At 38.7% G+C, this 27352-nt stretch overlaps 2 protein-coding genes across 5 annotated transcripts; one reads left to right on the top strand and one right to left on the bottom strand.

Annotated features, from left to right (window-relative positions):
* Nucleotides 1-2056: 2056 nt before the first annotated feature.
* Nucleotides 2057-10529, top strand: Mesr4 (misexpression suppressor of ras 4). Of its 4 annotated transcripts, none has more exons than XM_076812553.1 (2): nt 2057-2305; nt 3272-10529. In XM_076812553.1, exon 2 carries the CDS (start codon nt 3302-3304, stop codon nt 8729-8731), a length of 5430 nt encoding a protein of 1809 aa, XP_076668668.1. In that variant the 5' UTR covers nt 2057-2305; nt 3272-3301; the 3' UTR covers nt 8732-10529. The 4 variants fall into 4 exon arrangements, with proteins under 4 accessions (XP_076668668.1, XP_076668666.1, XP_076668665.1 ...); XM_076812551.1 differs by having other exon boundaries at nt 2057-2409; XM_076812550.1 differs by having other exon boundaries at nt 2057-2524.
* A 1076-nt stretch (nt 10530-11605) lies between these two features.
* On the bottom strand, nt 11606-27266 carry LOC143368820 (cilia- and flagella-associated protein 251). The gene is made up of 21 exons (XM_076811921.1): nt 27004-27266; nt 26249-26395; nt 25336-25439; nt 25022-25176; nt 23436-23551; nt 22936-23056; nt 22073-22199; nt 21754-21917; nt 21348-21623; nt 16224-16332; nt 15806-16077; nt 15293-15444; nt 14379-14578; nt 14177-14306; nt 13837-13926; nt 13625-13756; nt 13473-13564; nt 12937-13171; nt 12551-12833; nt 12331-12464; nt 11606-11798 (listed from the first exon to the last, which is right to left on the bottom strand). The coding sequence occupies exons 1-21, from the start codon at nt 27118-27120 to the stop codon at nt 11721-11723; spliced, it is 3234 nt and encodes a 1077-aa protein (XP_076668036.1). The 5' UTR covers nt 27121-27266; the 3' UTR covers nt 11606-11720.
* Nucleotides 27267-27352: the final 86 nt, after the last annotated feature.

Here is a 27352-nt window from a genome sequence, read left to right as displayed (position 1 = left end):
TAAGCATGCAGCATCCTCTACTAACCTAGTAGCTAGTAAAGGTGGTTTGAGGGAATTTCTATGTGGTCCGTGGAGTCCTGATGAGCTCTGCTCGCAAAACATGTGAAGTTAATTGAATGAAACGACTTGTAACGAATAACTTTGAATTCAATAAAGCTTATTGAATTGAACTAAATTAAATTATAGAATATTATCTGGAACTATTAAGAAACGAAACAAAGATATTTTAGGATTGATAAAAGCTGGATTTTTATTGCACCACGTGTGTGGTCTAACAACGTCGGTGATGAATTGCGAGGCGAAGAAACAGGCTTCTTCGTACGTTCGTTCCTCTTTTTTATCAATACATTGTTTTTTCGAGCGATAAGGAAGGAGGCGAAAACAAATTTCTAACGTAGTAAAGTTTATCCTTAAAGGCTGATTCAGACACGTCGAGTAATTTAGTCGAGCAGCGAGTAATTTAGTAATTTTTCATCTGTGAACACTAAAATGTAGTCAAGTAGTTTAGAAAAACAATGGTAAATTACTAAATTACTCGCTACTCGACTAAGGGCGCATTCCATTTAGACCCAAATCGCCCGTGATTTTCATTAAGGTAGGTTTTCCTGTACGTGACTGGACGCAACTTGAAGAATTTCAAAGCCGATTTTCTCGAAAATGACGCGCAATATCAAAAAATTTTATTCCTTTTTTTCGACTTATTCATTTGTTACAAGTCGAAAAGAAAGAGTAACTTTTTTTGAGATCGCGCTTCATTTTCGAGAAAATCGACTTTGAAACTCTCCACGTTGCGCCCAGTCGCGTATAGGAAAACCTACCTTAATGAAAATCACGGGCGATTTGGGCGTAAGTGGAATTCGCCCTGCGTCGTATTATCATTGCATTGGGGAAGATGCCGCAAAGTTGGCGCAGAAGGCGCCACTACCGCATGTACTGCGGTTTTGCATGAGTGCGCATGTGTGAATGGTTTGGGCGCGAATTTTTCATTTGCGGATTGTATGAAGTTGGTATTTACATATTAATGTTTTATAACACACCTTTGACAAGTGGCACGTGTGCTTGTGGCGTCACGGGTGGGAAAAAGTTGCAGTCACCTTCCCCATTCTAATTATATTTTAATTTAGGAAAACAAATCGTTTTTTTGCGAAACCGCTTTGCGCCGTATTAAAGTAAAGTTATATTGTCGTTACTAGAAATTTTCAAATTAGATTTGGGAGAAATTTATTTAAAGAAAAAAGATAAACATCCAATTAAATTATATATATAGGTTAACTGCGAAACGATAAATAAATTTTACCTATATGCCAGTGATACAAATTTCGAAGTAGTGGCAGTAACACATTACAAATATTAATGAGTCGGCGGAAATAAACATAATAACTGAAAAGGCATTAAATTATTTTCCTAGAAATAAAGTCACAAATAATTTTGTTTAATAAATGTAAGATATTTCAAAGAGCTAACTCCTAACATACAATGTTTATAATAATGCTAAAAAATAGCACTGAACTATTTAAAATCGACAACTATGTCGAGTACTTTACGAATTTGTTGGGTTTAGAAAAATGAACAAAACGAGTATTAACAGACTTCTCTTTATGTTGCACATTAAATACAATAAAAAAATACACAAGTAAAATTTAAACGAATTATTAATACATTTCAATAAGTTTTATCACAGCACGTATACTTAATTTACATTACAGGACGTAATGGAGGTCTTTTGCAATTTCGCGTAACATCAAAATCACGTGTTATCGGTATTTAATAAAACTGCGTCTAGAAATCGTATTCAAAGCGCATGTTCACTCAATCAAAGGTAAGGTAAGAGCAGCTATGCCGCAGAAACAAGATCCCCATTACTCAAAAGATTTCAGTGAAAGAGTAATTGAGTATGACACCGGACTACTTTGTCAGTGACCTGACAGATATTGGAACGATGTTGATACTTTTGCAAGATCCATGAGGAGGAGAGCAAAGAGCACCGTCAGCCGATGTTCGCCCAAGTTCGACGCTCTGGATGGCTGGGTCACGTTGGGGCACGGAGTGGGGGTATCACTAGTACACACTACGTTGGGCGTACATGAGTACGTCCACGAGAGATGCCGTCGCTTCGCGTTTCGAGTTTTCGCAAAACAGCCGTGGACCAGGCAACAGCGCGCTCGCGCTCAAGTCGGATCGCATTTACCGAGGAAGATACGAAGCCCCGTGCCGATTACCAAATAACCGAAACACCACGAATCCTCCTCTCGACGGCTTCGGTCTAACCTCTCCTACGGCGGGCTATGGTGGAACATGACGAAAGGTGGCATCACTGGGGATGTGTTGGAAGCACGGACGGAGCCGTGCTCATTGATATGACGCCATTTTACTAACCTTTTCGGCGCGGATCGCGACGAATCGCTTAAGGTGCTCCACTTCTAAACGTTTCCACGGCGTCTCGATCGTGTCGTTCACCGCTTACGATTCACGCACGCTCCTTCGTAATTCCAAACATTTTGCCCGAGCCGGAGTTTACCGGAAGGTACGCAACCTCGTCGCACTGGGATCATCCTTGTGTGCAGCAAAAGCTTACAGCAACACTCTCTTAGTAAACCTCGTTAATCCCGGCGTCCCGATTCCGCGTACACTCTCGTTAGTCCTCTCACGACCTTCGTTTCGTCGCAGCAACCTGATTTTCATGGCAACTTCAGGGCTGAACCGTAGCGAACCGATGGTCACAGCGAAGGGCTTCTTACGCGTCGTACCATGTGCTCAGTTTTTTAATACCTTCGTCAGAGGTATTATACTAAATGCTCCTTACCTGATCGAGCGTAGTTCAAACCCAATGTCCGCTCTGTTGTTGGCACGATGTATATAATGTATTACATGGTTGCCATTTCCAAACACAATGTTAATTTCCATGAAACTGCAACACGATAGCTCGAGTCTTGTGCACAGAAGAATTTGCTATCTAGGCACATTGGTATTACTGTAGCGAAATTCTTAAAAAATGTATATCAAGTGTAACAGGTGGCTTTGCGCGTTTACCGATTAGAATGGCAATTATAATAGGTTTCTACGTGGTAACGCAATGCTTGCAAATTCATCTCAGTCGACACGAACGTGTTGACAAATATGTTACAACAATTTACTGTTGCTATAATTTTGTGAAAAGTTTATTTTATGCTTCTAACACTCGACAGTAGCTACAGTGATTTTTAAGTTGTTAAATTGCTTGCTGAGATTGTTAGTGTCGTTATATTAATATTTTATATGTTATTTGTTATAGGTAATACCGCTATAGCCAAGGAGTGCTATTATGGAAGATGAGGACGGTGAAAGTAAAGTTGTGGATATGTGGAGCATTTTGGGAGAACAGCAATTTAAAGACGCATCTCTTGGGAATCCATTGAAGCCTTCGATAGACGCCGCTTACACCGATGTAATAGAGGAAGAAAAGCAATTGTTGCGGTATAATTCAATCGGGATTAAAGACTCGCCGAGCAAAAATAACAGTACAGGAACGAAAAGTGTATTTAAAGGTTTCAAAAAGCGTATTTTGGCACAGGCTCAAGAGACGCAGACGAATACTTTAAAAAGCATAACGCCAGAGCAACAATTGGCTCATTCTAATGCGTCGTCGAAGATTAGCAAGGAGAAAAGGGCGGAGATCAAGCGGGGGAAAATAACGGAATATGCGCAATACCTGGGTCTCCAGCCTTCGTCGAAGAGCAAGTGTTCGAAGTGCGACTCGTCGCCAAGCTTCTGTTCTATGCTGAAGCAGAATCTGTGCACTTGCAACTCCACGATGACACCGATGCCGAGCACATCGGAATCACCGACGGTGCCGCATTCCCCCAACTTCAAGATCACGAGGAAGGTTTACTTGTGCGCGGCGTGCGGCACCTACTTCGAGAATTGGAATTTATTTTTACATATGAGGGACATACACAAGCGTCACATATGTTTATTTTGCCTGGGAATGTTCGGCCAAGCGGAAAGGCTGCTGTATCATCTGATGAAGAAGCATAGTGTTCCAGAAATGGCATTTACGTCTGTTGAAGATTTTTATGGTGCTTTCAAAGGATCTTGTTATTTAGTTTGTTGTACCTGCGAGAAGGTTTTTTCCGAGACGGATAATTTTTATAATCACTTTTGTTCGCCAGCCACCAAGCAGGACGTTACCGCGTCTATATGCACCTTGTGTAGGCAGACTGGTTCGCACGCTAGTACGTGCAGTTTGAGTAACGAGACGAGTAGAGAGGTCAGTTCCGCTTTAGTAGCTACTACGCAGACAAGCGCGACGCATATACTCGACAGAGCAGTGATCGTTGGGAACAAAATGGTTTCGAGGAAGCCGGTAAAGAATAACAGGTCCAGGCACATAGAAGACTGCGTTCCGAATCAGCAGAGAGCGAACACGCACGCGAAGAAGGCAAATAACAAAACTGTGTCTCTGTTAACCGAAAGTCAGCCACCTGCGGACGCGATGAATGTGGACGAAGCTCCTAAAAGCGAAGTTCATGCAGAAGTTAAAGACACAGTTTCGGAGACAATAATGGAAGTCTCAAAGTATATCGAAGATTCTTCCGAAGAGAAAGAAGAGACCAGCGAAAGGGAAATCTATCGGAATGATTCTGAAGATAAATCGTTACCTGATGCAATCAGCCATGATAAGCCATATGATAGTATAACAGAAGTTATTATGGAGGTATCGCGTTGTACAAATAATATAGAAGATTCGGATGATACCAGTAAGAAGGAAGACACAGGTTCGATTAATACTTTAGACGCGTCTGATAAACCGGAATCGGATTCTGATGAAGCAGGCAGGCTTGATACGGAGGTTTTAAATTCATCGGATGAAAGTAATATTAGGACGAATGAACTTAATTCGGTGGATCATATAGCAGAAGAAGATGCAACTAACGACAAAACAGAGGAATCTATGTCGGAAACGAAAGATGCTTCTAGTTCTCACGCGTCTGACAGCTCTATTCAAAGTCCTATCAATCGGTCGTTATTCAGTCCGCAACACGAATCACATTTGTCAGACCAACAGAGTAAAGAAGAGATCGACGAAAACGAAGATAAAGAGAACCTCGATGTACCTAATGAATCTCAGTCTTTGGTGTCGTTCAACGCCACCGCTTCTTCCGACAGGAGTTTAGTTATAAAAATTTGTACCAACCGGAACTCCCAGTTCTCTGTTGCAACTAGTAATGACAATGCAGAGGATCACGATGTTTCGAAAGAGTCCGAGGAAAATAACAATGCGGAGAGTTTGTTGGTGGAAGAAAAAGACTCTAATGTTTTTGAGAGGGAAAGGGACAATAATAACAGTTTTCAAATGAACGATGGTGACAGCGATTCTGATAGCTTCAAATTAGCAGTGGTGGACAGTAACGAGGCTGACGAGGCCGAGGAAATCGAAGAAACTGCTGAAACTAAAGTGGCTTCGGAAGTTAGATCTGAGTCGACCATGGATGTCGAGGAAAATGAGAAACCAGTCGAAGAAGACGCTGAAGAAATAGCCACTGATATAGATGCAAAAGAAAAGCAGCAAATTAACGAGGAGGAAATTGATGCTGTAAATCATAATGAGACGAACAGTGATGCGCAACTTCAAACACAGCAAAGCGACGGAATTATGCTGGCTGGAGAGGATGTTCCTTGTAACGACCTTAACGTTGATGGTACATTGGACAGTATAGAGACAGAAGATCTGTTGAAACGTTGCATAGAAATAGCCAGTCCTTTCTGTGTCTACTGTAACCACGCACGCCATATAGCGGTGAATGGTAAACAATTAGGATTACACATGCTCGCGGAACACAAATTTCAACCGCAGCACCCTGCCATAATTATCCATGCAGAACAGTTTATCATCAGAGTGAAAAAGTCTCTTAACGAACTGGACACACATTATTTTAACCTTGACTCTTATAGCAGCGCAAATGGTACCTACAACGTTCCAGGCATACGGACGTACGAGTGCTTTCATTGTAGATTTCACTCTGCCGTGCACAAGGAACTTTATCTGCATAATCGAAAGATGCATCAAAAGACAATCTTAATCTGTATAATGTGTAAATCCACTTTCTATAGTTACAGCGAATTACTTTGCCATTTATGCCCTGGCACGTACTCTCCAAACATTAACGTTAAATACAGATGCTGTCTTTGTCCCATGGCAAGCCTTCCATCTGCATTCAGATTAATGGTACACTTGCGCAAGAGGCACCATGCGTGTGACGTTTGCCTGGAGTCCACTGGGAATCAGCAGCGTCTTTCAAACCACGTTTGGAAGCACAAGCTCCATCATCTATGCTACAGATGCGGCATTGCGTACAGAAACAAGCCGGACATCACGAAACATTTGTTTTGGAAGCATGGAACGGAAAGCGTGCTCTGCAAGAAATGCTTGCAGAAAAAGTGGCCGCACATCTATCACTTTTGCATACCACCCACTGCTTTCGTTTGCGAGGAATGTGGATCCAGTTTCTCCCGAGCTGTTGCCCTTAAAGTGCACAAGAGGTTACACTCCGGGGATCAACCGTACGCTTGCAGCGACTGCTCCGAGCGCTTCATATCCCGGAAATTGTTAGCCAAGCACAAGGACACTCACAGAGAGCCGTGCCCCATCAGTTCAAACCTGACGGATGCGGTAAATCAACAACTGGTGGTTGACGAAGAAAAGTCTGACAAAGAAAAGGTAGATGTAATCGACAGCGTCACTGCGACCTCCGATTTGGCGAAGGAGCCCAAGGAAACGGTGAAGAAAGTGTTAGACGTTTACGACTTGCCACCTCTAAATCTATCCTCTGAAAGTGACACGGATTCCGAGGAGGAGAAAACGGAGATGAAGGAACCTGAGGTAACTGAGAAGCCTAAGTTAACGGAAGAGAGTGTAGCGTCTCCCGCGGATCAGCCGAAGCCTGCTACTTCTCCACACCCAGCCCCGGACAGCATAGTGGAGGTCGAGCAGAACGAGGAAGAGAAAGAGCAGGGTGCACAAATCATGGACGGCATCTGGGACAACTTCAAAACATACACCGCGAGCTTAGAGATGAAAGATTCGGTCAGCAATTTCACAACCAAAGATCAAGAGCCAGAGACAGAGACTGATGTAGCATTCCTGAGGAGCATTGTATTGGCCGACCACGATTACTGCGTTGTATGGTCGGACAAGGAGAAAACCGAGGAGTCTGGGTCTAAAATGGACGACAAAGAAGAGGTGAACGCTGGCGGGGACCAAGATTCCACGAGCAAGGCACAAAAGAGTCCCTCTGGCAGCAACGGAGTGCAAAGCGTCAGCGAAAACGATCCGAACAAAAAGAAAGTGAAGAGTCCGAAGAAGAAGAAGCGGAGCGGAAGTACTTCGTCGAGCGACTCGTCTAGTGACAGTGACTCTAGCAGTTGTTCTTGTGGGACGAACTGCAGTTGCAGTAGTTCTTCGTCTGGTAGTTCTTCCAGCTCCAGCAGTAGTTCAGATTCGGACAGCTCCACCTCGGAGGGCTCTCCGAAGAAGCAGTCTAGTCATAAGGAACGGAAGAAAGATAAGGAAAGTGCGCAACAGGCGGAAGTCGGATCCGTAGATATTCAGAGCAAGGGGGTCTCAGCAGAGATTGAGAACGGAGAAGCGGGCGTTCCACTTGAGCCAGTTTGCCCGCCGCTGCTTCTGCTGAGAGAGTCAGACCTGGAAACCGAGGAGACGGAGACCGACGAAGACTTCTACGACGAGCATCCGCAACAGCTCGCGAACAAACTGCTCGCGGAGAAGCGGAATCAACTACTCCTTCTAGCAGCAGTCGCCCCAGCGTCCGCAGAGTCTGCGGTCCCGTTGAACAATGGTTTAACAGACACAGACACCGCGATTCCCTCCCATGACCCGATGCCCGGAACTACGGAGGATCAGCCACAGCAGAAGAAGAAAGTAAAAACGAAGAAACGGAAAAAGGGTGACAGGACGAAGCAGTGCAACGCGACAGGAGCCGTGGAGTCCATTAAACTAAACATTCCTAAAGCGTTTTACGAAAAGAGCTTGGGTTTCTCGGCTTCGTCGCCGGCGTTGATGCAGCCACATATAGCGTCGGCGCCGAGTATCTCTTCTAACGATATGCATGCCGTGAATACGAGGGTTGAGCCTCAGACCATGCAAATAATGAGCCAGAGCATCGGCGGTAGCGGCTCAGAGACGGAGAATAAACGGTCATCGAAGCGGAAACGTGTACCAAAACGATTTTATGGGGACTCCAGCGACGAGGAAGTGGAGAAGCAGCCGACGATAAAGTGGAGGAAAGTAGACACGCCTTTCGTGCCAGTGCCGAGCGTCAAGCCGTTGCCACCGAGACTCTCTTTCGGCGGTAAAACCATACCGTACAGGCCGACGGAAAGCCAGGCCGAGAGTCTGAGAATCGCCACGGCCTCGGCGACAGAATCAGAGGAACCTGCCGAAAGTAGCAGCGATTCCAGTGACTCTGAAGTAGAGAGTAGCCAGCAGATTCAGACCCACCTACCGGAAAGCAACGCGCAGATGCCTGAGCGACCAGTTAATTTGTATTGCTACTGTCAGTGTCCATACGACGAAGTCTCAGAAATGATAGCCTGTGACGGAGAGGACTGTCGCATCGAATGGTTTCATTTTGAGTGCGTGGGCATCATGGTGCCTCCAAAGGGCAAGTGGTACTGTCCGGACTGTAGAAAGAAGCACGATATCGTGCAGAATAGCGAGGACTACTACGACTGATAGCAGCAGATAGTGTCTGCGTGTTGAAATTTGCTTTCTAGACGTACTTGAGAATGGCCATTTGGGTTTCTTCCTCTTGCAAGTTTTCCAATGACTCGGTGAAGCATGTTCGAGTTACTTCGAGTGTTGTTCAAATCAGGAAGTGTTCGTGGAACTTGAAATTCTTTAACAGCTTGATAAATCCTAGGGACTTCTGGAGGTAAATGAAGGTTTTTCAAGTTCCGTTACATTGGAATATCTTGAGAGCCTTGAAATTCTAAGCGTACGTTAAAATACATGGATCGTAATATGAAATACTATAAAATGATAAAATGAGAATGATTGCAAAATCATATAAGAATTTAGGAGAAAGTAAATTCAAAGTTAAGCAATTAAGTACTAGGACTATAAGTTTAAAAACAATCTTATTTAATATTTTTTAAAATGATGTGCTTCAAACGTCACATAATTTTGTATTCACTGGTAAAGTCAGAAGTAACTACTTTATCACATTTCTTTTAACGTTCTCTGCATTTGCAAAATCTCTGCCTTTCAGCATAAATCGAACTTTGATGAATAAGAACAAATGTTTGTACAATGTTGCAGAGTGAGCCTTGCATTGTGCTGAAATAAATACTAACTTCCAGTTTTCTTCGAAATAGATCTTTCTGCATTTTAAATTACTTTTTTCCTACATACTTTTAAAATGCACATAATGATCTCAGTCCTGGAACTTAATTATTGCCACTCTCTGTACATACTATGTGCAATAACGAAATTACACTTCAGAGAGTATTGCGCAACTTACTTTTCTTTTTATTTGACGTAGTTTCAGAAAAGACTGTAAAGAAAGTGAATTGAAGTTGACAAATAGCTCGAAATTCTTGTAGGTAATTTTCAAAGATAGGGATATTTATTTACAATTAGTTTTAGAGTGCTATGAGGCCCCACAATTTCGATTTATACATCTGGCTATAACTTGATACCAGAAATCAAAGAATTTGAATTATTTTTGCGAAAGTCATTCATCACGTTGCTCTATATATATATTCCAAATTGAACAAATTTATCTTCACGAAAGTTAGTCGTAACTTCTATAGATTTATTTGCAATTATTTGTAACTTTCAGTGGTGAAACATCGTTCTGTTTAAAAATTTTAACTTTTTTATATTCGTCGATACTATCAAGTCTTCCAAACATTTTTAGATCCTCAACCAGTTTTGTAAAGTAATTACAACTATCGCTAGTTACACTGTTACCTATTGTTAAAACTGAATGCTTTAAAATACTCTGAACGACACTATTGAAAATTCGATGTTCTTGAAGATTCCAAATGCCTAACATGATTAATGACTATTACCATAATAAAATCTAAACATTTTGAGGCGTAGCAATTAAAGCTTCATCTTAGGACCTACTATAACTTTTCGCTTACACAATTTCACTACAGACTTCGATAGTTTAAATCTCTCAAGAAATTCCAATTCTTCATGAAACATTCGATTCGTTCAAATTCCTGAAAACAACCACTTGCCAAAAAAAAAAAAAAACGTTGACGCATTTTCACAATTATTGAACGACATTCGACGTAATTGTGTGCAGGAACATGCCAGAAAATCTGGCCGAAAGAGAAAGAAGATCGATTGGTCACGGGTTACTCTCAGCGTTTTCCTTCTTTTCTTCTTAGTGAACAAACGAATATTGTTCCACGTTGATATTTTTCTTAAGCTGATACAATAACGAAAAAGAAAAAATATTTGTATATAACTTGTACATACGCCCTAGAGTTTATAACAATGAAGTAAGGTTTTTTGTGTACATTTGTTTGTACTTCTTTTGAAACGACAAAAACGCGCCGTGTATAAATTCGATCGTAGTCGAGCCGATAGGCGGTTGGTAGCATTCTAGAGCGAAATCCTAGACTACGTTGTAGAGCGAGAATTCTTCGGTTCTAGCACGAGAGGGGAGGGCTGTGTTGTTTTTTATCAACTCGAAATAATCGCGATATTGTGGCTGATACGACTGTCGGCACTGCTGGCGGTGTCTGTGTTCCGTTGGATTATCGCATCCCTTAAAAAAAAAAAACAGTTTTAATTATTTTGCAAGCTTTAAACTACCCGTGTTATCATTTAGACCACGGCCTTATTTTCCTTTTTATTACTCTAATCGCTAAAAAATTTTATAACTATGCACATTGAGGTTTCTGTTCCTTCCCCTACCTCCCCCCCCATTCTTCACCCACCATTATGTTTCTTTTATCCTTACGTTACGGAAAGCGAAACTTCCTGTTATGACTTTTTCCATTGGTTTCTACATGCTTTGTTTTTAGAGTAATCGAAAAGTTAACGAGCGGATCTTTTATCATTTTCTAGTCCAGTAGTTATTCGTTCTTCGCAACAGCTCTTTTGCCGACGAAAGATTCCTAAATAATTGTACGCAGCTGTACGACTTTATCGAAATCTGTTGCCAGGCCTATAACGAGCGTTCCGACTTTTCTCTTCTTGTTCAGCGAAATTCGATAAAACCGTTAGCGTGATATTCTGTGGATATAAATTCGACACACCCGGTACGATTTCTAATAAATGAATACTTTAATCCTTCGAGAACAGCAAAGAAAATGATGTTCGGTAGCAAGATCTGTAGTTCTGAATTGTATTCGACTTCTTTAATATCAACTGCAATGAAATCCCACAGCAGAAAAAAAAAAGGAACGAACATCAGTCGGTACCGAAGGCAGGGAAAAACAGTTTGTACCGTCGCTCCTGGACTAACATTATATTCGACGTCCGCATTCTCTGGCCCATGTAATTGTTAAATGAATTTCGTGGAATTGAGTCTGTCGCTGGAACATCGTTCCCTTCTAACGCATAAAACAGGAAAGATTGCTAAACACGTTAGTGTTCATACATGTTTAATAGAACTTGCAGTACATTGTAAAGATAATAATATTAATAATAATAGTAATCGACATTCAGGTGCCAGTGATGCAACTAAAATGGCACGGATTAATTATTCGTCGTCAGCCCTCGTTTCCTCTGACAATTCAATACCCATGATGTCCGCGATGAAATCTTTGTAAGATATCCTCTGTATCATAAAATAATAATACATTACTTTCGGCGAGCCTAAACGATTACTCTTCTTTCTTGCTGTTAACACCTATTTATTTTAACTTCTTCGCGCTGAGGTGATGCACATTTTCCAGCAATGTTTCATTCAACATTTAACTATGTGCTTTCTACCGATGTTTGTAATTTTTTATTATTTATTCGGCTCGTGAGACTTTCAGCTGGTTGAAAATGACATTTATAGCATTCTTGCATTGTACAGCGAAGTTAAATATTTCAATAACAGTCTGAACAGATCGGAAAATAAATTTGGATATGTACAGATAACAGAGAATTTCTCATTTTTGTGACACGATGTCTTTCCTTTCAATAAGTAAAAAGCAATTAAAATCTCTGCAACCCTTCCATAAGAATTTAGTAATACGAGATAAAAAAAAATACATTAATCTGTTCTACAAATAACGGTGGGTTCCTTTTAGTATTTCTAATTTAAAGTTCGAAAACTAATGAATTGACTACCATTCTGTAAAGTTAAATTTATTAAAGGGTACCTCTGGTAAAAATGTAAAATCGGTGGGCACAGGTCGTTTCTTATAATCGTGATGATGCTTTTCATCTAAATTGTCAGTAGACCCAGTAAGAAACTTGAGGTACATGTGTGCTTCTTGACGCGTTAATGGTTCACCTGAAAGACGTCATGGAATTGGAATAATCAATACTCCAAAAATTTTATTGGAATATCTAATACTAGGAAAAGGAATGTAAACCAACCAAAAACTTCATCACTTTTCTCCGATAACTCTTCAGGACCATCGCCAAATATTATGCTCATAAACTTTTCTCGAGTCAAAACTGGATTTGCATCAGCCATAAACGGATCGCATATCGAATTCGTGAAAACCTGAAAAGCTTCTCGCAACTGACGCAAAGAGATTCCAAAGGGTGGACGATGGTTTATATATAGCTTCACAAAGTCCTCGAATGTAATTTCTTCCACCAATTGACCAGTTTCCGCATAATCTCTGTAAGAGATCTCGCCCATAAAAGTCTCTATCTGGAATATTAAACAGGTATATTACAACAGAATAATACATTGCTTTGCGAGTGAATCAATGTTCCAGGGAAATTTTTTTATAAAAAAAAAGTAAAATTCTTACCTCTTCATTACTGGGATAATATCCTATAGCGCGCATGAGATTTGGTATCTGGTTGATAGCTACTTTCTCGGATACCATCCTAGTAGCAGTTGTGTTCTCTCCTTGATGCAAAATTTGAGCATAATAAAAGAGATCTTCCATTTCTTTGATGAGCCAACCTTTCCTCCCACCCTGGATGAGGCAATAATATGACGAGAGGCCTTCACCTCCAATGTGTGCCAATACATCCACAGATCTAAGAAAACGTAATATCAGAAATGATCATAAAATGAGGATATAGAAGGAACTGTTTAATTTATGTTTCAAAAATTTCGGAAATGTGAAGAAAATGAAAAGAATCTAACAATTAGAGCGAATACGTACAGTTGTAAAATAAATTGAAATTTCAGGATCTCTGTAAATATTATAGACACATTGTAGGAAAATGTGCAATTGAATGTAACTATAAAATATAAATGTAAATAATCAATATTTCTTACATGTTAGGCAATTTTTGTAAAAGAGCAATATGATACATGCAACTTATAAAAATTCACCTGCAATTTATTTTCCACATCAAAACACAGAGATCGTTATAACCGGAGGTGAATAGAATGTTTCCATCGTGATTAATGCAAACGTTAGTAATCTATTAAAAACGGGTTTATAAAAATTCAGGCTCCCTTTGTACGTGTAAATTTCCCAATACCTTGCGTGGATGACCTATCATTCCCAAACTTTTGTACGGGTTGCCATCGAAAGGCAGTATTTGAAGGCCAATTTCCTTATCAGTTGCAAACACTATGTGCTTATCATTGTTATGTCCTCTGCTAGATAATAGCTATAGGATTAGTAATATTTGTTCGACTTATTATTGTTGAAAATATCATTTATAAAATTCAATTTAATACGGTTGATTACCTTAAAATGTTGAACGGGTGCGCCAAAAAGTGGTCCTAGGAATGTTCCTCGTATCATTTTCGATGTGTCGTTTAACAATCTATATTTATACTAAAGAAAAGATAATGGTGTTAACGAAGTATTTTGTTTTAAACTTGTCTGTCTCTGACATCAAAGAATAACTTGTATTATTGTTCAAATAATTGCGAATGCTAATGAATACTTTAGGATTTATCGGCTGTATAATGCATATTATATAGAAAATACGTAATAAATAAATGACACTTGATAGCATGGAGTCCAGGAGATGCTATTTTGGATTCTTTATGCTATAAAACTTAAAAAATTTTCAAATACTTACTTCCGAATTAGAAACCATTAGAAATCTTTCGATGCCATATTCGGGATACCAGGAGAAGCAAAGAGGAGTCGCAGTGCACTCAATTTGATAAATTTTAAGTATCACTAGACCAGGATAAGGATAAGGCCCACTGTAAAGTACAAACCAATTACCATAGAATTAGTACTAAGAAAATTTCTTTCGATTATAAATGTTCTCGTACCTAGTGTTGAGATCGTATTCAATTAGCTTCTTATCTTCCCCCAAAGAGAATAATCGAGGAACATCGCTAGGTGAAATAACAGGTTCAAAAAGTATATCTCTTATCGTTGCATAATGTGAACGATATTTTCCAATGAAGTTCCATACTGTCATCACCGAGTCATGGTTTCTCTTAAATGCTGCTATCACGAATGTATTATCCTAGAAAGGTCAATGACTCATTATATTTGTCAAAGAAATAAAAATTGACAACGTTATTTTATAATATATCAATTGCCACATTTTCTTCTTGTTGGGACAGTTTCTTTCACAATGAGAGGTTCCCAGGTGTCCGCCTCCAGTTGCTTTGAATTTTGGATATGTTTCAGAGGACCGAAAAATAAGATATACGTGTTTTTTTATAGCGGCCCGTTTTCATATTTAGGGGGTGAAACCAACCCCCAAAGTTATAAGATTTTCAGGTTTTCATCTCCGATTGCTTTGGTTTTTTTATATGATTTAGAGGATCGAAAAATAAGAAATACGTGTCTTTTTATTTTGGCCCGTTTGCATGTTTAGGGGGTAAAACCACCCCCCAAAGTTCATAAGAATAGTTGGTGCCCAACTCCGATTGCTTTAGTTTTTGGATATGTTTTAGAGGACCCATATAACTTTCAGGGGTGGTTTCACCCCCTAAATGTGAAAACGGGCTGCTATAAAAAAAAACACGTATATATTATTTTTGGGTCCTCTAAATCATATAAAAATTTCAAAGCAATCGGTGGCGGACACCTGGGAACCTCTCTTTGTCAGAATGCTCATTGAAATACTACAGACTGTTGTCAAACGATTTTTAGATTTTAGTTTTCTATATTATATAAAAATTTCAGACTGAAGTATTTCCTAGCTGTTGTAACAAATTGTTCTAATATTTACTGAGTAGGCCATGTACTCGGCGCACTCTGCGACAATTATTTTGAGTATGGACTCTGTAGAATGCTTGTAAGGAATTTCATCGAGGCATTCCAGAGTGATGGGATGCAATATCCATAGGACTCCACTTTCGAGGCCACACATGAGCATATCATCTACACGTAAAGCTTCTTACTTAAACAATTCACACTTTCACATACAGGGTGATCCAGTAATTATTGCTACTCTGATATCTTTGATGCTATAAGTCACGGAAAAATAAGGTGAGAGAGGAAAAAGGAATTACATATAGCAGTAAGGATTTTCTAACTGGCATTCAAAATAAGAAAATCGCTTGGACTTTTTTTATACGCAGGAATAATATGAGGAAATATAAGAGGCTTTTCTTCATCACTTTGTTTATATCGACACCTTTTTTTCAATTAAATATATATTTCGTATTTCTGTTGGAAGTAAAGAAATTGGAGCCGCGGGGCTAAATAAATTTTTTTCTAATTATCATAGAGGAATAGCATCATATTACGCTGAAAATAACTGTTGAACCACCCTGTGCATAGAGATTAATAAAATACTTGCTCTTTGGTGAAAATTTTAGCGCAGTAATCGCGGTCAATTTTTCGTGTCTACTTGGGCATGTGATGTAAATTATATTACCACATTTTGCCTGTTTATCAAGTAGTTCGTTAAAATCTGGGAGACGAGGAGTTTTTCTGCATACAACGAGCTTGTATGTCTCATAGTCGTACAAGCACAACGTACCCTGAGCATTTCCAGTGACTATGTAATTACTTATAAATAAAAGCTAGCATTAGAATATTGGGAAGAATTATAATTTCATAGAACATAGGACATGAATAGAGGTAAACACGAAAATAAAATTATTAATAAACTTTGTACTTTGTTACAATTTACTGTTACACACATCTATAAATACCTTTGAGGATGTGCATCCAAACTGGTGATTGGTGCGCCCACACTTTGCGAGATGAAATGACACTTTTGCGTGGCAATTTCTATTAACGCCACTATTCCAGTCGCAGTACCTTTACAGAAATATTACAAATTATTCTAATATTGTAATTTGATTTCTAATATTCAACCCGCCGTGGGCACACTGATTTTTGCACCGCCTATGGGCACATTCAGTCGTTTATGTCCATAGCTGTTTTTCTACAGCTTTTGCCTATCAAAAAATCTAAAAAAATTATGGGATACTTGTTCAAATGTCTACTTTAATATATGCTCGTTCTTTGAGTCGTACGTTTAAAGGATTAATTAGGAAAAATAAAAATTCGGAAGGAAGTTCCAGAAAAGAGGCAATTCGCCGGGACCTAAACGACCCAGTGTGCCCACAGCGGGTTAATGCAGGCAGTAATCTTCAAATTTGAATGATCCTATAGTTCTCCCTAATATTGAAGGAAACGCATAATTATTTAGGGTGCAAAGGGTACACCCTGCTTGAGTAAAAGAAAGAAACTAACATACTTAAACCTATTTAATAAAATGGCAAAAAGAGGTTTAAGGGGGTAGACACGGGTACTGCAGCGCGCTGTATACCGACACAATCTGGCCCGAAACATGGGTTCGGAATTTTTCGTTTTTCGTCCTTATATGAGCAGATTTGGGGCTGGGCGAGGTCTCATTCGAAAGAGGAAGGTTCAATGCGGAGCGCTCTGCTCATGGTTCAACGAGATTGTGTTGATATGTAATAATATCAGTGTCTAAAGTAAAGCAAAAGTCGACAAAATATACCCGCAGAATCCAAGCATTTTTAGGTCACTAAAAGCGTTTTGTGACTAAAACGGTGAGCAGAGCGCTCCGCATTGAATCTTCTTCTTTCGAATGAGACCTCTCCTAGGCCAAAATCTGCTCATATAAGAACGAAAAACGAAAAATCGTGACTACATTCCCAAATCAGAGTTCCGCCATATTGGCGATAATACATAGCAAGTCACGTGACAAATTTAGTTGAGGTAGTAGATACGAGATGGCGCCTACTCGGGAGGACTGCCAACGTGGATTCATAGCAAAACTGGAGCGATAGCTGGATATACGAGCCACAATAAAAGCATGATGCAGTCAATGTATGCATTTTCGGACGATTGTAGGTTAGGTTATATTCATTTTAGGCATACATTGACATAGGAACTGCTGGGAATTGTATACATTTACTAAATTAACGCTTTTATCGTTACATATACATCACTTGAAATCGCTGTCGTATTTATGTCATAGTAATTCAGGCAGTTAGAACAACGGACTAAACTACATTAAAAAAAAATTTCCTATTGTACATCGATGGCTTACAATTAGTGCACACATATTGTATGTCCACTTTTAGCGTTTTTGAGAAAAACAGGTTCAATACAGGTTCATACTTTTTGCATTATTGTAATATAGGTATCACTGAAAGTATGTAATTAGTAGTATAAGTTAGAATCTGCAAAATTATAATAATAACTCGACAATAATGCTTGGAAGTTGGACATGCTATTGTAACCAAGTACAGAGGAGGACATACTATACTGAATGATATATAAAAATGAATGAAAGGAATAATACTGGAAATAATCTCACTTCAATATTATATTTATTTTTAAAGTAACAGGAATAAAAAAGTAATTCGCGGTAGATATAGGAAGACTTTAAAATTTTTTAATTTATTGTTACATTTTTCCAAGACTATTTTCATCCAGTAACGTCTCCGGAGAGCAAATCAAAGAGCGAGAAGTGGCGCAGATGTTTCGAGACAGTGACTGTTTAACAAAGAGACACAGAATTTTTGAACGCCTCTTGAAAGGCCTGCGCGTCTTATTTGCAACTTTAAGGCGATGCCGTTGAAGCTGAAATTTAGTATACCTCTTTCCACTTCATGTTCTCCTGATACCTGAGCCAAAATCTGGCAAAAATTTTCAGAATGCACAAAATTGGGCTTCGTAACAGGATAACATGATGTCGAAAGAGGTGGCACTAAGTAACGTCTTCGGAGAGAGAATCGAGGATGCCTTCGAAGCTGAAATTCAGAATACCTCTTTTCGCTTCATGTTCTCCTGATACCTGGGCCAAAATCTGGCGAAAATTTTCAGATATCTCTAAAATCAAGCTTCGTAACAGGATAACATGATGTCGAAAGAGGTGGCACTAAGTAACGTCTTCGGAGAGAGAATCGAGGATGCCTTCGAAGCTGAAATTCAGAATACCTCTTTTCGCTTCATGTTCTCCTGATACCTGGGCCAAAATCTGGCGAAAATTTTCAGATATCTCTAAAATCAAGCTTCGTAACAGGATAACATGATGTCGAAAGAGGTGGCACTAAGTAACGTCTTCGGAGAGAGAATCGAGTATGCCTTCGAAGCTGAAATTCAGAATACCTCTTTTCGCTTCATGTTCTCCTGATACCTGAGCCAAAATCTGGCAAAAATTTTCAGAATGCACAAAATTGGGCTTCGTAACAGGATAACATGATGTCGAAAGAGGTGGCACAAAGTAACGTCTCCGGAGAGCAAATCAAAGAGCGAGAAGTGGCGTAGATGTTTCGAGACAGTGATTGTTTAACGAAGAGACGCAGAATTTTCGAACGTCTCGTGAAAGGCCTGCGCCTCTTATTTGCAACTTTAAGGCAAATGATTAGGTTTTTTCAGTTTCTTTAATTCCTATGATGTTTTGCTGTACGTATAAACATTGAAGATCGCATAAAACACTTATTTCATGAAGCTATTCGACGTATAAGTTACTCTGACCCCGAAAAAACGACGAAAAAATCGGTTTTTAATTTTTTTAACTGCGGCGCACCGAATTAAAAAATCTGAAAAAAATTCAGGACAATAGTAACAATCATACGTACTTACAGTAAAAATATAATTATAGTGCCAAGCCTGCTTCGATACACAATCTGCATTTTTCAGCATTTTTGGGCGTGTTTTATTTTTCACAGCTTGGTTTTTCAATTTAAAAATCTGGAAAAAATTCAGGACAATAGTAACAATCATACGTACTTACAGTAAAAATATAATTATAGTGCCAAGCCTGCTTCGATACAGAATCGGCATTTTTCAGCATTTTTGGGCGTTTTTTATTTTTCACAGCTTGGTTTTTCAATTTAAAAATCTGAAAAAAATTCAGGACAATAGTAACAATCATACGTACTTACAGTAAAAATATAATTATAGTGCCAAGCCTGCTTCGATACACAATCTGCATTTTTCAGCATTTTTGGGCGTGTTTTATTTTTCACAGCTTGGTTTTTCAATTTAAAAATCTGAAAAAAATTCAGGACAATAGTAACAATCATACGTACTTACAGTATAAATATAATTATAGTGCCAAGGCTGCTTCGATACACAATCGGCATTTTTCAGCATTTTTGGGCGTTTTTTATTTTTCACAGCTTGGTTTTTCAATTTAAAAATCTGAAACGATTCTCTAATATGTGCCCTGATAACGGAAATGCCTCTGATTTTTTTCAAAATTTTTCATCCCCTAGTATAGGAGAAATTCGGCAAAAACCTGATTTCCTATTTTTGCCCTTTACTACCCTCCGGGTGGAGATACGAAGTTGAAAATTGCCACAAATGTTTCTTTTTTAATAAGCTTTCGAATGATTCATCGTGAGTCGAATTCGGTTCAAGGGCACATTTGACCATCTTAACCGGCTATACCCTTTAGTATACCTCTTTCCACTTCATGTTCTCCTGATATATTGGCCAAAATCTGGCGAAAATTTTCAGAATGCACAAAATTGGACTTTGTAACAGGAGAACATGCCGTCGAAAGAGATGGCACAAAGTAACATCTCCGGAAAGCAAATCAAAGAGCGAAAAGTGGCGCAGATGTTTCGAGACAGTGACTGTTCTGAAATTTAGAGTAACTCTTTCCACTTCATGTTCTCCTGATATATTGGCCAAAATCTGAGGAAAATTTTCAGAATGCACAAAATTGGGCTTCGTAACAGGATAACATGATGTCGAAAGAGATTGCACAAAGTAACGTCTCCGAAGAGCAAATCAAAGAGCGAGAAGTGGCGCAGATGTTTCGAGACAGTGACTGTTTAACGAAGAGACGCAGAATTTTCGAACGCCTCTTGAAAGGCCTGCGCCTCTTATTTGCAACTTTAAAGCGATGCCTTTGAAGCTGAAATAGCCACTAAACATTTGTTGTCATATAGCATATATTTAGGTTATATTTTCTCTCATTTCGAGGAGCCGACCACATAATAATCACGCGCATCCAGTCTGCGCATTTTCACTAGTCCAATTCAACATTCAATACAATTTTGTATATATAATGTTTGTTGCTAACTGCTTTCTGCAGAGGACGTGTAATAAGTGTATTTCATGTTCTGTTTCGGTGCTTTGCTAGTAAAAAAATGACTAACCTAACAAATTTCATTTTCTGGGGACATTCCCTTATCTATTTTCCCTTTTCACTTAGAATTCCTTACTGCTAACGTAGAATATTGTAGCATAAGCACATTTCAAGTAATTAAAATGTACAATGAATTTTTTAAGTTTACAGTACCAGCCGACTTTCCGTTTAAATTTTTATAAGTATAACGGAACAGCTGAGAATTTCTTTCCTTATTCAGAATAGAATTCAGAAATAGCAAACAGCTCTCTCTCGCGTTCACCGGGTAATCGTCGATCTATCGGTATTACTATTTCTGTGCAGAAAAAAATGCTGTAATACCGACCTGCCGAATCGGCCAGGTCACGTGACGTGTCTACCCCCTTACGGGGGTTTTGCGACTACCACCGATAGCCACATTCATATAGATTAAGAAACTCTTTTCTTTTTTTGGTTTCGGATAAACCTTACAGTACTTTTCGTCAACGCCAGGACTACCGGATTATTTTTCAACGATCTTTTTGTATCTGCCATGTTTTTTTTTCATTGTTACACAAAAATTCAGAACAATAGTTCCAGATACAATAAAACAGCCTGCCAAACCTCAAATTAATTTGTCGAACCGTTTTTGCAGAAAAAATTCACAAAGAATTACCTATTTTTCGGCCCAACAAAGCGCAAATCCCCTTTAATACAATGATTCAGATAGACATACTGGTAAAGAAGTTGTCTGCGTGAAATGGAGCATTCTCGAGTGTAGCGTCTACGGGAAGTGGTTTTATAATTGTTTCGTAATTCTTATGACGATGGGTGATCATGTGTTCTATATTTACAGACAATGAGGAAGAAACTTTCTGCTCGTCTGACAAAGTTCTGGTCCGCATTTTCTGTAAATACTGTAGTTTTTCATCACAAATATTGTCTTGCATATTGCTTCCTGAATATTCTTCGAATTCTCCTTCGTACTCTAACTCATTCTCATCACTTTCTTCTGTAACAGACAATGCATATATGACCCCTCTTTGACATTTAAATAACATATAATATTTATTTATATTTTCTGTGTTTTTGAATATTTTCAGTAAAATAACATTTATAATATTTGAGAAGGAATAACTGACCATGAAATGCAATGACAGTAGTTGCAGGGGCCAATAATGTGGAACGCAGATCGAAGCTAATTGATCGGATAGAATCCAAGCCACTAGTTTCACACCAGTAAAGAATTTTTAAGTTCAGATCGTAGAAGTTAATCCGACCTTCCGTAGTCCCCGTCACTATCATTCTGAAATCACAATTGACACATGTATTACTTAAGTTAACTTTCGAAACGAAATAAACTAAAAAACATTTAATTTTAAAGTTCTTAATATTCATTGAAAGAAGCAGAGTTTGACCCTTCTTGTAATTTAATCTTCAGTAAATTGAAATAGAAAATACCCATCGTGATGTAGCATTGCAGTGATGCTGCTTTTTTGCAATCGTATGGTCTTGCTGTGAATCCTTTCTGCCTTGCCGACGTTGCCATTTCCCTTTTCAGAAATTACATTCCAAATCAAAATGTATCCTGTACGTAAGAATTGAATAATTAAATGTATGCAGCGGAGTTAATTCAATTAATTATGCCTTGCTTCCAATTTTTCGTCTATCTCTAATACACTGCGTTCCACATTAGAGCATACTCGTTTTGCGTGGGATACACTGTTGATTGGTAGTAAACCGGCAGGGAAAGTGCTACGACCAATGGCGAAAATGCTACGACCAATCGCGTGTGTCAGATCCGTGGGAGTTGCGATACGTTTTACTGCGTATCATAAAGCCGAAACAGCTGACGCGGAGCAGTGACCCCTGGCACGCAGCAGAGGAGGCACGTGTAGATACAAACCAGGGTTACCGTTACAGTCCACACACAGAGTAAAGCCGACCGCGCTTGTTCAAACCGTGAAAATGGGTTAGCGGCGCTAACCCAGACGTAACTGATTTTTACGGTTGAATCAACGCGGCTTATCTACTCTATGCGAACCTATATCTACGCGCTACCGTGCGCTTAGCTGACTCGGCTTTAAAGCAGTTTAAACTGCGCGGCCCGGAAGTTCCGCCGGTAATATTCAACTGTTAATATCTCGAGAACGAAGCCTCGAATCCCGAAACGGTAAAGGACTTTTCGATGTCTTTTTGCACCAGGATATTGCATGTTCCAGATTGGCCCTCAGTGTGTTTCTCGTTCTTTGATATTATCATAAATGTATAAATGACTGAAGGCTGTGGCAAGGTTAAATATTGGAATATTGGTTTAACAGTACCGTTTATTGTTGCTGTTAATGCCCGATTCATTTTCGGCACGTAACAAGAGCAATTGAATACGCCGTATCTTCTTGTATCACCAACAATTTTAGGATAATGGTACTGCAACGTGCCGCCCTCCTAATTAAACAACAATCGTAATTTACTCTTTTTCATCGAAATAATGGGACGCTATATGTATGCACAATGTCCTGCAAGGAGTGGTACAACCAAGAAGGAGGTTACATGCAAAAGCAAGTTAAAATATAGAATAATTTTTTTATGGAAGCCCTCGTTTTCAAGAAAATCGGTTATAAATATGGAACCGATTTCTATGTTTGCGAATTTTTAATTAGGCGTACGCTTATCTTACAACTTTTTAAAGTTGGTTTCTTTGAAAAAGAAAACTTCTATAAGCAGATTCTTTTTACATTTCGTCGTATTCATAACGAGATAAAATAGTAGTGATTTCCGTATTTTATATTCTTCTGAAATTCTTATTTCAGCGTTCAATACGAACCCAAGTGAGAAATATGATATTGTGATCGGCGATCAAAGCAAATTCTTCCGGAATATCTTCATTAAAAGTTATTTCCTTTACTCTATCCGAGACAAGTTTCGTCAGCTCCAAATTAGCTACAAAAAAATATATTTCCAAAATTGTTATTAATATTGAAAGATGTATATCTATGAGTGAAAAGGTTTTACAGAAGACAGAGCTAATACAAGATGACACATGTTATCCATAAACAGATATTCATAATATGTATTTCGAAAAAACTACATCGATTGAAGGCAACTACTTTTGTTATTTTATTGCTGAACATTCTAATGAAATTATGAAAATTTTTTGTGTCATTGAATTCATCCCCTCACTTCCCATCTCTCGGTGGAAAAAAAAATATACGATGCTTAATACAGGGTGTTGAACAGATAATAGAAAATGAAAAAGGTGATTCTACGTGACAAAATAAGACGAAAATCAAAAGATTCGAAATTGCGGTGGACGTTTCATTTTTTTACTTATAAATGTTTAAAAAAAATGGGTCAGGAACGCTTGAGCAACGACGAATCAACAGGGCGCATTGCGTAGGTCAGAAGGCGGGCGTACAGTCGCTGTCAAGAGACAAATACGAATACACAGCAGCTTACGTCGTACATACAGTAATGGCTAAAAGTTTGGGACCACCGCACAAGAATGTTGTGGTCCTAAACTTTTGGCTGATAATGCAGATATGTACATAAATGTGTCGCTGTGTTTTTTACTGCGACTGTACGAGGCCCTACCCAGCAGGGTTGCCAGGAAAATCCCTATGCGCAGTAGAAAGGGGACACATATACACCAACACAAATATACCGTTATTTCTGTAGATCAGGGCTCTTCAAGGTCGCTCACGCGTGAGCTTGGGGTTCTCCCACTCTCATCCGCATTGTCAGGGATATCGCGCGATGCTAACCGCGAAGACGCTAGCCGGGCTAGCCCGTCATGGCAGACGGGGATTGGAAGGGGAAGCAGGCGCGTGAGGGGCCCCTACGCTGGAGAGCCGTGCTGTAGATGTTCCCCTTCTACTACGCTAGAGACTTTCCTGGCAACTCTGCTACTTACGCAACGCGCGCCGCTGATCGTCGAATTGCCATTCTTCAGGCGTTCCTGACCGGAATTTTGAGATATTTATAACTAAAAAACGAAACCGAATTTAAAATTCACTTAACGCCTCTCGAAATACTTCAATCATAGAATAACCAAAATTCTTTAATCTCCCAAAAGCAGTTTTTTTCAATTCAATATAAGTTTCAAAATAATAAGTGAACTAAATACATGACTCGATCAACTCGATTATTTCTAGTGGACCAATTCAAAGTTCCTTTTTAAAGGATAAAGCATATTTCTTATAAATTATTTTCCGGCTCGAAGTTTCCAAAATCACCTTTAGTTTCTTTGAATGGAATCTTGTGATTTTATTCATTAAGATTTCAGTCAGTAGCAAGACGAGTTCAGCAAAGACAACAGATCTTTGAGAAATGCTTGAATTGGTTCACTTACGCTTGAAATAATTGATTATCTTGATATCATCGGAACAGTAAAATTTAGTTCAATTAATTAACCATCAGGTTTATCCTTCCCGTACGTCCATAACCAAAAATGGACCTTCTGATGTCTTTCGTTGCCAACAGTCACTATGTATTTAGCATTTGGGCTAATTCTTGCAGCTGCAATTTCGTTCCCGTCGTGTGAATTGAATAATGTGCAAATCGGTACGCTGAAGAAAAGATTTTAATAATAATTATAAAAGACACCCCTGCAATATCTTGTATTCTGTATAACATAATTTCGGCAAAAGATAATTCTATTGTTCTCACAGATTCTTTTATTCAATTAAATTGATTTTTCTTTGTGTATTGTTATTAGTTCTATTTACCCAGTTTCGGTGTCCCAGACTACAACCACGGGATCCTTTTCGAAGTCTGCCGACAACAACCATTTTCCATCTTTTGAGATCGACAGAGTTCTAACTGCATTTTGCTGCAAGAGCAAAAAATGATGATTGACTTTAATCGCGTTTTTCTCGAAACAGTGTTCTTAAAACCGGTGGAACCTGTATCTCGAAAAGTTATTATCCGATTCGATTGAAACTTTTTTTATTTCGAAAAATATACTTCTGGCTCGTGGATAAACCAGTAAAATTAAAAAAAAAATGAAAAATTGTAATTTTAAAGGCGTTGAAAGGGCGAAGAATATAGGGAAAAAGTGATTTCAAACTTCAAGTGTCGTTATTTTCTCACAAAATGTTATTTTTTGTAATTTTTACTGCTTAGTCCACGAGCGAGTTTCATGCCCTTTAATAATCTGGTATTATTTTTTATTTCAGACCAATGGTTTAGGTGCTACAGGTTCCACCGGTTTGGGTGAATTTTTTGACGCCTTGACTTTAACGACTCCCCAGTGCCGTCTGCAATGATTAATTATAAAACAAAAAATGCATTTCTATAGTTTAAGATATCCTTAATACAATGCAAAAAGTCCCATTAAATTATATGTAGTACTTTTCCTTGAATTAATTCCTAAAGATCACATATTTGAATGGGCTCTATATACACCGGGACAGCCTCTTAACCAATAAGCAAAATAAGCATCATAAAAATTTTCTGAATTTTAATATCTAACTTTTGTCGGGAATACTTTTTAGGCAAATTATCGGAAATGCCTAAGAAATTGTACATTGTGTTGAAGCGATCACCCTGTATAAGGGGGCTTCAAAATCTTTTAAGTCTCAGGGCCTATAAAGCTCTTAACTCGGCCCTAATTACAGTGTTGCAAAAGAAGATACATACGTGACCTTGAAGAGTTGTCACTCCCTTTGACTTATAATTGTAGATTATTACAACATGCGAACAGGCGTAAGTGATGATCGTCCGGTTTTCTGTTGTCAGATTTATCAGGGGCACTTCCGCATTCATTCCGAACGACCACATTAATTCCTACACGTGTTTAAATAAAAGGAACTGCTGGACTTCATTCGTAATAGTAGTATAGCTCTACAGCGATAGTCACAATATTATTTAGAATCAATGGAAGCCTCAGGCCCCTACGAATTTCTCTGTTTAGGACAAAACATTTTAAAACTACAGCTGTGCCCGTTTAAGTTGATAGATTTAGTAAAATTATCCTTGATTCCAAAACTAGAAACTTCAAGCGTTAAAATGATATTTTCTGCGACCATTTTTCGCGGAGACACAGCCGTTTGAAAATTACAAAAATTTTCGGGAAATTATAGCGATCCTTTAATTTTGTCCAGCAGTGTATAAATCTATTTTCCCTCCAATAACGATGCGTAACAGTGAAAAATAGCTTTGACGGATGACCTTCATTAAAGTATCGCTCAAAGTTACGTTCGTACATTGGTGAGACGTCCTCGCATTTAATGTTACTGATGTCATACGTATGACTTATACTTAAAGTGGTACTCAAAGTATTAATATGAATTAAGCCTGTATAATGTATCCGTGATAATATTGGTAGAATCTTTAATATACACTATAAATTAAGCCGTTGAAAAAATTCAGAGTCAATGCAATATATCACTTACAAATGGACAAAGACTAGATTTATTGTCCTCTCTTTTAGATGTCCCCGCATCATCAGATTCCTCTGAGGAATCCGTTGAATTACTCGAAGTCAAGCACGTCGAATTATTTGATGACATTTTGATTAAATAGGTAACGCATACGTTTAAAGGAAAGCTTAATGTTTACGACCTGAAATTAGCAAAACGCTATTCAACAGTTTCTTTCCCCTATGAAGCTTCTTATTCGATATTTTGGCAATGAATGTCCAGTTGCAACATTTCCTTTACGTGTTAAATTTTCGCCTGATAAAGGAAGGGACCTTCTGAAATGAATCGAGAACAATTCTAATTAATCATCGACACATATATA

This window comes from Andrena cerasifolii, chromosome 5 (assembly GCF_050908995.1).
Source record: "Andrena cerasifolii isolate SP2316 chromosome 5, iyAndCera1_principal, whole genome shotgun sequence".
Taxonomy (NCBI): Eukaryota; Metazoa; Arthropoda; class Insecta; order Hymenoptera; family Andrenidae; genus Andrena; species Andrena cerasifolii.
The sequence above is the reverse complement of the archived record's forward strand: the minus strand, read 5'-3'. Positions and strand labels throughout refer to the sequence as shown.

Coding starts and splice junctions, on each gene's coding strand:
- Mesr4 (XM_076812553.1), top strand. CDS start 3,302: ATGGAAGATGAGGACGGTGAAAGTAAAGTTGTGGATATGTGGAGCATT.
- LOC143368820 (XM_076811921.1), bottom strand. CDS start 27,120: ATGTCATCAAATAATTCGACGTGCTTGACTTCGAGTAATTCAACGGAT. Junction 16,078..16,223: donor TTGGATGCACATCCTCAAAG/GTATTTATAGAT, acceptor TTTATTTATAAG/TAATTACATAGTCACTGGAA. Junction 13,757..13,836: donor CACCCGTTCAACATTTTAAG/GTAATCAACCGT, acceptor CTAATCCTATAG/CTATTATCTAGCAGAGGACA.